The sequence below is a fragment of the Poeciliopsis prolifica genome, unplaced genomic scaffold (genome assembly GCF_027474105.1).
Source record: "Poeciliopsis prolifica strain line A6 unplaced genomic scaffold, Auburn_PproV2 SCAFFOLD032, whole genome shotgun sequence".
NCBI lineage: Eukaryota > Metazoa > Chordata > Actinopteri > Cyprinodontiformes > Poeciliidae > Poeciliopsis > Poeciliopsis prolifica.
In genome coordinates, this window is record NW_026562407.1 from 6,435,159 (window position 1) to 6,448,890 (window position 13,732).

Sequence of the window (13,732 nt, forward strand, 5' to 3'; positions counted from 1 at the left end):
ATGAGACAAAGATCAACCTGTACCAGAATGATGGGAAGAAAAAAGTTTGGAGAAGAAAGGGAACGGCACATGATCCAAGGCACACCACATCCTCTGTAAAACATGGTGGAGGCAACGTGATGGCATGGGCATGCATGGCTTTCAATGGCACTGGGTCACTTGTGTTTATTGATGACATAACAGCAGACAAGAGTAGCCGGATGAATTCTGAAGTGTACCGGGATATACTGTCAGCCCAGATTCAGCCAAATGCTGCAAAGTTGATCGGACGGCGCTTCACAGTACAGATGGATAATGACCCCAAGCATACAGCCAAAGCTACCCAGGAGTTCATGAGAGCAAAAAGGTGGAATATTCTGCAATGGCCAAGTCAATCACCAGATCTTAACCCAATTGAGCATGCATCTCACTTGCTCAAATCCAGACTTCAGACGGAAAGACCCACTAACAAGCAAGACCTGAAGGCTGCGGCTGTAAAGGCCTGGCAAAGCATTAAGGAGGAGGAGCGTTTGGTGGTCCATTGGGGTTCCAGACTTAAGGCAGTGATTGCCTCCAAAGGATTCGCAACAAAATATTGAGAAAAAACTTTTTTGTTTGGGTTATGTTTATATGTCCAATTACTTTTGAGCTCCTAAAATGTGGAGTGTTTGTAAACAAATGTGTACAATTCCTACATTTTCTATCACATATTTTTGTTCAACCCTTTAAGTTAAACGTTACAATTTGCACGTGAATTCTGTTGTAGAGGTTTCATTTCAAATCCAATGCGGTGGCGTGCAGAGCCCAACTCACAAATATTGTCAAACCACAATCCAAATATTTCTGGCCCTAACTGTATGAATGACATAATGACTTAATTTAGTCATGCTTTCATTAGCTTAGCTACTTAGTTGAAGTGTCTCCATGTAACTCATTTGATAAAAGAAAAGGAACATGTAAAAAAAAGTAACAGTAAATATTTTAATCAATAACATTATTTATTTTCTGTCTTTGAGGCGATTACGTTACATGTTTATTGTTATGTGTCCAAAAATGTGATCAAGACAGAATTGGGATGACAAAATACTTTACTTAAAATACTTGTAAAAAATATCAAAAGAAAATGGATTTAATAAAAAGGGTCAGTTACTACAAAAGAATTATGGATATGACATTGAAAATTGATTAACACAGATTTTCTTTAAGTTGCAGAAGAAAGATCAGAAAAGGATGGGGGTTGGAATCGTAATACCACTCCTAATAATCCTAGCAGGTAAGTAAGATTAGACAAAATAAGGTTCATGGTGGGAAGACACCATCCTTAACTTGTATTTTAGGACCAGATGAGATGCACTAAATGACTTAAATGTCAATACAGAATTAGCATTTAACCCTGTATGTGATAAATGATAGTGATGAATGATCTGTTTTCTTGACTCAGCGGCAGAAATTACAGCTCAGGCATACACAACCACAGCTTCTACAACCACAACAGCTCCAACCACAACCACAGCTTCTCCAACCACAACGACAGCTGCTCCAACCACAACTACAGCTGCACCAACTACAACCACTGCGTCTCCAACCACAACTACAGTAGCTCCAACCACGACCACAGCTTCTCCAACCACAACAACAAATGCTCCAACTACAACCACAGCAGGTGCAACAACAACCACAGCTTCTCCAACCACAACCACAACTTCTCAAACCACAACAACAGCTGCTCCAACCACAACAACAGCTGCTCCAACTACAACTACAGCTGCTCCAACTACAACTACAGCTGCTCCAACCACGACCACAGCTGCTCCAACTACAACAACAGCTGCTCCAACCACAACCACAGCTTCTTCAACCACAACTACAACTGCTCAAACTACAACCACAGCTTCTCCAACCACAACAACAGCTGCTCCAACCATGACCACAACTTCTCCAACCACAACAACAGCTGCTCCATCCACAACAACAGCAGCTGCAACCACAACCACAGCTTCTCCAACCACAACCACAACAGCTCCAACCACAACCACAGCTTCTCCAACCACAACCACAACCACAGCATCTCCAACCACAACAACAGCTGCTCCAACCACAACAGCTGCATCAACTACAACAGCTGCTCCAACTACAACCACCGCGTCTCCAACCACAACTACAGTAGCTCCAACCACGACCACAGCTTCTCCAACCACAACAACAAATGCTCCAACTACAACCACAGCAGCTGCAACTACAACCACAGCTGCTCCAACTACAACAACAGCAGCTCCAACCACAACCACAGCTTCTCCAACCACAACTACAGCTGCTTCAACCACAACAACAGCTGCTCCAACCACAACAGCTGCTCCAACTACAACAGCTGCTCCAACCACAACCACAACTGCTCCAACCACAACCACAGCTTCTCCAACCACAACAACAATTACCACAACTACAACACAGCTTCTCCAACAACAACAACAGCTACTCCAACAACAACAACAACAACAGCTTCTCAGACCACAACAACAAATGCTCCAACTACAACCACAGCAGCTGCAACCACAACCACAGCTGCTCCAACTACAACAACAGCAGCTGCAACCACAACCACAACTTCTCCAACCACAACAACAGCTGCTCCAACTACAACAACAGCTGCTCCAACTACAACCACAGCTGCTCCAACTACAACAACAGCAGCTCCAACCACAACCACAGCTTCTCCAACCACAACTACAGCTGCTCCAACCACAACAACAGCTGCTCCAACCACAACCACAGCTTCTCCAACTACAACAACAGCTGCTCCAACCACAACAACAGCTGCTCCAACTACAACCACAGCAGCTGAAACCACAACCACAGCTTCTCCAACCACAACCACAGCTTCTCCAACCACAACAACAGCTGCTCCAACCACAACAACAGCTGCTCCAACTACAACTACAGCTGCTCCAACCACGACCACAGCTGCTCCAACTACAACAACAGCTGCTCCAACCACAACCACAGCTTCTCCAACCACAACTACAACTGCTCCAACTACAACCACAGCTTCTCCAACCACAACAACAGCTGCTCCAACCACAACAACAGCTGCTCCAACCACGACCACAACTTCTCCAACCACAACAGCTGCTCCAACTACAACCACAGCAGCTCCAACCACAACCACAGCTTCTCCAACCACAACCACAACAGCTCCAACCACAACCACAGCTTCCCCAACCACAACCACAGCTTCTCCAACCACAACCACAGCTGTTCCAACCACAACAGCTGCTCCAACTACAACAATATCTGCTCCAACTACAACCAACGCGTCTCCAACCACAACTACAGTAGCTCCAACCACGACCACAGCTTCTCCAACCACAACAACAAATGCTCCAACAACAACCACAGCAGCTGCAACTACAACCACAGCTGCTCCAAGTACAACAACAGCAGCTCCAACCACAACCACAACTTCTCCAACCACAACTACAGCTGCTCCAACCACAACAGCTGCTCCAACCACAACAGCTGCTCCAACTACAACAACAGCTGCTCCAACCACAACTACAGCTTCCCCAACCACAACAACAGCTGCTTCAACAACAACCACAGCTGCTCCAACTACAACACCAGCAGCTACAACTACAACAACAGCAGCTCCAACCACAACCACAGCTTCTCCAACCACAACTACAGCTGCTCCAACCACAACCACAGCTTCTCCAACAACAACTACAGCTGCTCCAACCACAACCACACCTTCTCCAACCACAACTACAGCTGCTCCAACCACAACAACAGTTGCTACAACTACAACAACAGCTTCTCCAACAACAACAACAGCTTTTCCAACAACAACAACAGCTGCTCCAACTACAACCACAGCAGGTGCAACAACAACCACAGCTGCTCCAACCACAACCACAACTGCTCCAACCACAACAACAGCTGCTCCAACCACAACAACAGCTGCTCCAACCACAACTACAGCTGCTCCAACCACAACCACAGCTGCTCCAACTACAACAACAGCTGCTCCAACCACAACCACAACTTCTCCAACCACAACTACAGCTGCTCCAACTACAACCACAGCTTCTCCAACCACAACAACAGCTGCTCCAACTACAACCACAGCTGCTACAACTACAACAACAGCTTCTCCAACTACAACAACAGCTGTTCCAACAACAACAACAGCTGCTCCAACTACAACCACAGCAGGTGCAACAACAACCACAGCTTCTCCAACGACAACCACAACTTCTCAAACCACAACAACAGCTGCTCCAACCACAACAACAGCTGCTCCAACTACAACCACAGCTGCTCCAACCACAACAACAACTGCTCCAACAACAACCACAGCAGCTCCAACAACAACCACAGCTGCTCCAACAACAACAACAGCTCCAACCACAACCACAACTTCTCCAACCACAACCACAACTGCTCCAACCTCAACCACAGCTGCCCCAACCACAACCACAACCACAGCTTCTCCAACCACAACAACAGCTGCTCCAACCACAACAGCTGCATCAACCACAACAACAGCTGCTCCAACCACAACCACCGCATCTCCAACCACAACTACAGCAGCTCCAACCACGACCACAGCTTCTCCAACCACAACAACAATTGCTCCAACTACAACCACAGCAGCTGCAACTACAACCACAGCTTCTCCAACTACAACAACAGCAGCTCCAACCACAACCACAGCTTCTCCAACCACAACTACAGCTGCTCCAACCACAACAGCTGCTCCAACTACAACAGATGCTCCAACCACAACCACAGCTGCTCCAATCACAACCACAGCTTCTCCAACCACAACAACAGTTTCTACAACTACAACAACAGCTTCTCCACAACAACAACAGCTTCCCCAACAACAACAACAACAACAACAACAACAACTACAGCTGCTCCAACCACAACCACACCAACTCCAACTACAACAACAGCTGTTCCAACAACAACAACAGCTGCTCCAACTACAACCACAGCAGGTGAAACAACAACCACAGCTTCTCCAACGACAACCACAACTTCTCAAACCACAACAACAGCTGCTCCAACCACAACAACAGCTGCTCCAACTACAACTACAGCTGCTCCAACCACGACCACAGCTGCTCCAACTACAACAGCTGCTCCAACAACCACAGCTTCTCCAACCACAACTACAGCTGCTCCAACTACAACCACAGCTGCTCCAACCACAACAACAGCTGCTCCAACCACAACAACAGCTGCTCCAACCACAACCACATCTTCTCCAACCACAACAACATCAGCTCCAACCACAACCACAGCAGCTGCAACCACAACCACAGCTTCTCCAACCACAACCACAACAGCTCCAACCACAACCACAGCTTCCCCAACCACAACCACAGCTTCTCCAACCACAACAACAGCTGCTCCAACCACAACAGCTGCTCCAACTACAACAATATCTGCTCCAACTACAACCAACGCGTCTCCAACCACAACTACAGTAGCTCCAACCACGACCACAGCTTCTCCAAACACAACAACAAATGCTCCAACAACAACCACAGCAGGTGCAACTACAACAACAGCTGCTCCAACTACAACAGCGGCTCCAACCACAACCACAACTTCTCCAACCACAACTACAGCTGCTGCAACCACAACAGCTGCTCCAACCACAACAGCTGCTCCAACTACAACAACAGTTGCTCCAACCACAACCACAGCTTCCCCAACCACAACAACAGCTGCTTCAACAACAACTACAGCTGCTCCAACTACAACACCAGCAGCTACAACTACAACAACAGCAGCTCCAACCACAACCACAGCTTCTCCAACCACAACTTCATCTGCTCCAATCACAACCACAGCTTCTCCAATAACAACTACAGCTGCTCCAACCACAACCACACCTTCTCCAACCACAACAACAGCTGCTCCAACCACAACAACAGTTGCTACAACTACAACAACAGCTTCTCCAACAACAACAACAGCTGTTCCAACAACAACAACAGCTGCTCCAACCACAACCACAGCAGCTCCAACCACAACCACAGCTTCTCCAACCACAACCACAGCTGCACCAACCACAACTACAGCTGCTCCAATCACAACCACAGCTGCTCCAACGACAACTACAGCTACTCCAACCACAACCACAGCAGCTCCAACGACAACTACAGCTGCTCCAACCACAACCACAGCTTCTCCAACAACAACCACAGCTGCTCCAACCACAACCACAGCTTCTCCAACCACAACAACAGCTGCTCCAACCACAACAACAGCTGCTACAACTACAACAACAGCTGCTCCAACTACAACAACAGCTGCTCCAACAACAACTACAGCTGCTCCAACCACGACCACAGCTGCTCCAACTACAACAACAGCTGCTCCAACCACAACCACAGCTGCTCCAACAACAACTACATCTGCTCCAACCACAACCACATCTGCTCCAACCACAACAACAGCTGCTCCAACCACAACAACAGTTGCTACAACTACAACAACACCTTCTCCAACAACAACTACAGCTGCTCCAACCACGACAACAGCTGCTCCAACTACAACAACAGCTGCTCCAACCACAACCACAGCTTCTCCAACAACAACTACAGCTGCTCCAACCACAACCACAGCTTCTCCAACCACAACAACAGCTGCTCCAACCACAACAACAGCTGCTCCAACCACAACAACAGCTGCTCCAACTACAACTACAGCTGCTCCAACCACAACAACAGATGCTCCAACAACAACCACAGCAGCTCCAACCACAACCACAGCTGCTCCAAGTACAACAACAGCAGCTCCAACCACAACCACAACTTCTCCAACCACAACTACAGCTGCTGCAACCACAACAGCTGCTCCAACCACAACAGCTGCTCCAACTACAACAACAGTTGCTCCAACCACAACCACAGCTTCCCCAACCACAACAACAGCTGCTTCAACAACAACTACAGCTGCTCCAACTACAACAACAGCAGCTCCAACTACAACAACAGCTTCTCCAACAACAACAGCTGCTCCAACAACAACAACAGCTGCTCCAACTACAACAACAGCTGCTCCAACCACAACTACAGCTGCTCCAACTACAACACAGCTGCTCCAACCACAACCACAGCTTCTCCAACCACAACTACAACTGCTCCAACCACAACCACAGCTTCTCCAACCACAACTACAGCTGCTCCAACTACAACCACAGCTACTCCAACCACAACAACAGCTGCTCCAACCACAACAACAGCTGCTCCAACCACGACCACAACTTCTCCAACCACAACTACAGCTGCTCCAACTACAACCACAGCAACTCCAACCACAACAACTGCTCCAACCACAACAACAGCTGCTCCAACCACGACAACTGCTCCAACTACAACCACAGCTACTCCAACCACAACAACAGCTGCTCCAACCACAACAACAGCTGCTCCAACCACAACCACAACTCCTCCAACCACAACAACAGCTGCTCCAACTACAACCACAGCAGCTGCAACCACAACCACAGCTTCTCCAACCACAACCACAACAGCTCCAACCACAACCACAGCTTCCCCAACCACAACCACAGCTTCTCCAACCACAACAACAGCTGCTCCAACCACAACAGCTGCTCCAACTACAACAACAGTTGCTCCAACCACAACCACAGCTTCTCCAACCACAACAACAGCTGCTCCAACAACAACTACAGCTGCTCCAACTACAACAACAGCAGCTACAACTACAACAACAGCAGCTCCAACCACAACCACAGCTTCTCCAACCACAACTTCAGCTGCTCCAACCACAACCACAGCTTCTCCAACCACAACTACAGCTGCTCCAACCACAACCACACCTGCTCCAACCACAACAACAGCTGCTCCAACCACAACAACAGCTGCTCCAACTACAACAACAGCTGCTCCAACAACAACAACAGCTGCTCCAACAACAACAACAGCTGCTCCAACTACAACCACAGCAGGTGCAACAACAACCACAGCTTCTCCAACGACAACCACAACTTCTCAAACCACAACAACAGCTGCTCCAACCACAACAACAGCTGCTCCAACTACAACCACAGCTGCTCCAACCACAACCACAGCCGCTCCAACTACAACAACAGCTGCTCCAACCACAACCACAGCTTCTCCAACAACAACGACAGCTGCTCCAACCACAACCACACCTTCTCCAACCACAACAACAGCTGCTCCAACCACAACAACAGTTGCTACAACTACAACAACACCTTCTCCAACTACAACAACAGCTGTTCCAACAACAACTACAGCTGCTCTAACCACGACCACAGCTGCTCCAACTACAACAACAGCTGCTCCAACCACAACCACAGCTTCTCCAACAACAACTACAGCTGCTCCAACCACAACCACACCTTCTCCAACCACAACAACAGATGCTCCAACCACAACAACAGTTGCTACAACTACAACAAACCTTCTCCAACTACAACTACAGCTGCTCCAACCACGACCACAGCTGCTCCAACTACAACAACAGCTGCTCCAACCACAACCACAGCTTCTCCAACAACAACTACAGCTGCTCCAACCACAACCACACCTTCTCCAACCACAACAACAGCTGCTCCAACCACAACAACAGCTGCTCCAACCACAACAACAGCTGCTCCAACTACAACTACAGCTGCTCCAACCACAACAACAAATGCTCCAACAAGAACCACAGCATCTCCAACTACAACCACAGCTGCTCCAACTACAACAACAGCAGCTCCAACCACAACCACAGCTTCTCCAACAACAACAGCTGCTGCAACCACAACAACTGCTCCAACCACAACAGCTGATCCAACTACAACAACAGTAGCTCCAACCACAACAACAGCTGCTCCAACCACAACAACAGCTGCTCCAACAACAACTACAGCTGCTCCAACTACAACAACAGCAGCTACAACTACAACAACAGCAGCTCCAACCAAAACCACAGCTTCTCCAACCACAACTTCATCTGCTCCAACCACAACCACAGCTTCTCCAACAACAACTACAGCTGCTCCAACCACAACCACAGCTTCTCCAACCACAACAACAGCTGCTCCAACCACAACAACAGCTGCTCCAACTACAACAACAGCTTCTCCAACAACAACAACAGCTGTTCCAACAACAACAACAGCTGCTCCAACTACAACTACAGCTGCTCCAACCACGACCACAGCTGCTCCAACTACAACAACAGCTGCTCCAACCACAACCACAGCTTCTCCAACCACAACTACAGCTGCTCCAACTACAACCACAGCTTCTCCAACCACAACAACAGCTGCTCCAACCACAACAACAGCTGTTCCAACCACAACCACAACTGCTCCAACCACAACAACAGCTGCTCCAACTACAACCACAGCAGCTGCAACCACAACCACAGCTTCTCCAACCACAACCACAACAGCTCCAACCACAACCAAAGCTTCCCCAACCACAACCACAGCTTCTCCAACCACAACAACAGCTGCTCCAACCACAACAGCTGCTCCAACTACAACAATATCTGCTACAACTACAACCACCGCGTCTCCAACCACAACTACAGTGGCTCCAACCACGACCACAGCTTCTCCAACCACAACAACAAATGCTCCAACAACAACCACAGCAGCTGCAACTACAACCACAGCTGCTCCAAGTACAACAACAGCAGCTCCAACCACAACCACAACTTCTCCAACTGCAACTACAGTTGCTGCAACCACAACAGCTGCTCCAACCACAACAGCTGCTCCAACTACAACAACAGTTGCTCCAACCACAACCACAGCTTCCCCAACCACAACAACAGCTGCTTCAACAACAACTACAGCTGCTCCAACCACAACACCAGCAGCTACAACCACAACAACAGCAGCTCCAACCACAACCACAGCTTCTCCAACCACAACTACATCTGCTCCAACCACAACCACAGCAGCTCCAACCACAACCACAGCTGCTCCAACCACAACTACAGCAGCTCCAACCACAACCACAGCTGCTCCAATCACAACTACAGCTGCTCCAACTACCACCACAGCTTCTCCAACAACAACAACAGCTGCTCCAACCACAACAACAGCTGCTCCAACCACAACAATATCTGCTACAACTACAACCACCGCGTATCCAACCACAACTACAGTGGCTCCAACCACGACCACAGCTTCTCCAACCACAACAACAAATGCTCCAACAACAACACAGCAGCTGCAACTACAACCACAGCTGCTCCAAGTACAACAACAGCAGCTCCAACCACAACCACAACTTCTCCAACCGCAACTACAGTTGCTGCAACCACAACAGCTGCTCCAACCACAACAGCTGCTCCAACAACAACTACAGCTGCTCCAACTACAACACCAGCAGCTACAACTACAACAACAGCAGCTCCAAGCACAACCACAGCCTCTCCAACCACAACTTCATCTGCTCCAACCACAACCACAGCAGCTCCAACAACTACAGCAGCTCCAACCACAACCACAGCTTCTCCAACCACAACTACAGCTGCTCCAACCACAACAACAGCTGCTCCAACCACAACCACAGCTTCTCCAACCACAACCACAGCTTCCCCAACCACAACAGCTGCTTCAACAACAACTACAGCTGCTCTAACTACAACAACAGCAGCCACAACTACAACAGCAGCTCCAACCACAACCACAGCTTCTCCAACTACAACAACAGCTGCTCCAACCACAACCACACCTTCTCCAACCACAACAACAGCTGCTCCAACCACAACAACAGTAGTTCCAACCACGACCACAGCTTCTCCAACCACAACAACAAATGCTCCAACAACAACCACCGCAGCTCCAACTACAACCACAGCTGCTCCAACTACAACAACAGCAGCTCCAACCACAACAGCTGCTCCAACTACAACAACAGCTGCTCCAACCACAACCACACCTTCTCCAACCACAACAACAGCTGCTTCAACAACAACAACAGTTGCTACAACTACAACCACAGCAGCTGCATCCACAACCACAGCTTCTCCCACCACAACCACAGCTTCTCCAACCACAACAACAGCTGCTCCAACTACAACCACAGCTTCTCCAACTACAACCACAACAGCTCCAGCCACAACCACTGCTTCCCCAACCACAACCACAGCTTCTCCAACCACAACAGCTGCTCCAACCACAACAGCTGCTCCACCTACAACAACAGCTGCTCCAACTACAACCACCGCGTCTCCAACCACAACTACAGCTGCTCCAACCACAACCACAGCTGCTCCAACAACAACAGCTGCTCCAACAACAACAACAGCTGCTCCAACCACAACAACAGCAGCCACAACTACAACAGCAGCTCCAACCACAACCACAGCTTCTCCAACCACAACTACAGCTACTCCAACCACAACAACAGCTGCTCCAACCACAACGACATCTGCTCCAACCACAACTACAGCTGCTCCAACAACAACAGCTCCTCCAACTACAACCACAGCAGCTCCAACCACAACAACAGCTGCTCCAACCACAACTACAGCTGCTCCAACAACAACAGCTCCTCCAACCACAACCACCACAGCTCCAACCACAACTACAGAAGCTCCTGCACTGATAAGGCTGCTGGTTTTTAAGTCTAATGAAAATTTCACCTCAGATTTGGCAGACTCATCAACATCAGCATTTCAAACACGTTCTGGACATATAAGGAATAGTGTATGTTTACCCTTCATACTCACGTAACAATTTCAATTTTATTTTTTAAAATTGAATTGATGTAGATAAATAAAGTTAAATGGGGTTTTAAATATATTCAAGCATCACATCATAAAATGTAGATTTTCATTTAAAGGAAGATCTATATTTTCTAAATCAACCATTAAAAACCATATATATTCAGTGTACAACTGTGTTTTTAGTGACATTCTAGGAAATACATTTTCAAAAACTGTATTCTTAACTGGTTTTCTTATTTTAATGTAGCTTGAACCACGTTTCAGAAAAGTGTTCACTTTATTCTTAAGGATTGGAGCTATAAAATTCAGGTAATTAGTCTGGAGTTTGGCCAGGAATAAACACCTTTGTCAGAACTTTGCAGATGTTGACTAAGTATTCTACTCTTTTCCAGTGCGGGATCAATCATCAACTCCGTGGACCTTGAATTTGAGTCATCATCAACTCCTAATGATACACTTATCTCAGACACCTTGGTTACTGAGGCTTCAAATATTACAGAATTTAACATAGATGTTACGACCATCTCTGTCAGCAACCCAGGTAAGAAAAAATTAATACGTTCAAGGAAATGAAATACTTGCAAAATAAATCCAAAACACACAAACAGAAAAGTTCATAAAAATATTTTTAAAAACGGCAGATCCAACAACAACTACAGCGGTTCCAACCACAACTAGAGTGGCTCCAACCACAACTACAGCTGCTCCAACCACAACTACAGCTGCTCCAACCACAACTACAGAAGCTCCAACCACAACCACATCAGCTCCAACCACAACCACAGCAGCTTCAACCACAACAACATCTGTTCCAATTACAACCACCGCAGCTCCAAATACAACCACCGCAGCTCCAAATACAACAGCAGCACCAACCACAACCACATCAGCTCCAACCACAACCACAGCAGCTTCAACCACAACATCTGTTCCAACTACAACCACCGCAGCTCCAAATACAACAGCAGCACCAACCACAACCACATCAGCTCCAACCACAACAACATCTGTTCCAATTACAACCACCGCAGCTCCAAATACAACCACCGCAGCTCCAACAACAACCACCGCAGCTCCAAATACAACAGCAGCACCAACCACAACCACATCAGCTCCAACCACAACCACAGCAGCTTCAACCACAACATCTGTTCCAATTACAACCACCGCAGCTCCAAATACAACCACCGCAGCTCCAAATACAACCACCGCAGCTCCAAATACAACCACCGCAGCTCCAAATACAACAGCAGCACCAACCACAACCACATCAGCTCCAAATACAACCACCGCAGCTCCAACAACAACCACCGCAGCTCCAAATACAACAGCAGCACCAACCACAACCACATCAGCTCCAACCACAACCACAGCAGCTTCAACCACAACAACATCTGTTCCAATTACAACCACCGCAGCTCCAAATACAACCACCGCAGCTCCAAATACAACCACCGCAGCTCCAAATACAACCACCGCAGCTCCAAATACAACCACCGCAGCTCCAAATACAACCACCGCAGCTCCAAATACAACCACTGCAGCTCCAAATACAACCACCGCAGCTCCAACCACAACCACATCAGCTCCAACCACAACATCTGTTCCAATTACAACCACCGCAGCTCCAAATACAACCACCGCAGCTCCAAAAACAACCACCGCAGCTCCAAATACAACCACCGCAGCTCCAACAACAACCACCGCAGCTCCAAATACAACCACCGCAGCTCCAAATACAACCACCGCAGCTCCAAATACAACCACCGCAGCTCCAAATACAACCACCGCAGCTCCAAAAACAACCACCGCAGCTCCAAATACAACCACCGCAGCTCCAAATACAACCACCGGAGCTACAAATACAACCACCGCAGCTCCAAATACAACCACCGCAGCTCCAAATACAACCACCGCAGCTCCAAATACAACCACCGCACCTCCAAATACACCACTGGAGCTCCAAATACAACCACTGCAGCTCCAAAGACAATCACGGCAGCTCCAAATA

General features: G+C 48.1%; 3 protein-coding genes across 3 annotated transcripts; all 3 read left to right on the forward strand.

The window, feature by feature from the left end:
* Nucleotides 1-2,573: 2,573 nt before the first annotated feature.
* On the forward strand, nucleotides 2,574-4,559 carry LOC129373199 (mucin-5AC-like; the record flags this gene model as incomplete). The annotated part of the gene is made up of 2 exons (XM_055050974.1): nucleotides 2,574-3,347; nucleotides 3,741-4,559. Coding segments are annotated over 2 exons (1,593 nt in total), but the record flags the coding sequence as incomplete, so codon positions are not given.
* A 434-nt stretch (nucleotides 4,560-4,993) lies between these two features.
* LOC129373200 (mucin-5AC-like) lies at nucleotides 4,994-8,337 on the forward strand (the record flags this gene model as incomplete). The annotated part of the gene is given in 3 exon segments (XM_055050975.1): nucleotides 4,994-5,533; nucleotides 6,467-7,072; nucleotides 7,075-8,337. Coding segments are annotated over 3 exon segments (2,409 nt in total), but the record flags the coding sequence as incomplete, so codon positions are not given.
* A 1,202-nt stretch (nucleotides 8,338-9,539) lies between these two features.
* Nucleotides 9,540-11,700, forward strand: LOC129373201 (integumentary mucin C.1-like; the record flags this gene model as incomplete). Its single annotated transcript, XM_055050976.1, has 2 exons — nucleotides 9,540-10,132; nucleotides 11,643-11,700. Coding segments are annotated over 2 exons (651 nt in total), but the record flags the coding sequence as incomplete, so codon positions are not given.
* Between the last annotated feature and the right edge of the window lie 2,032 nt (nucleotides 11,701-13,732).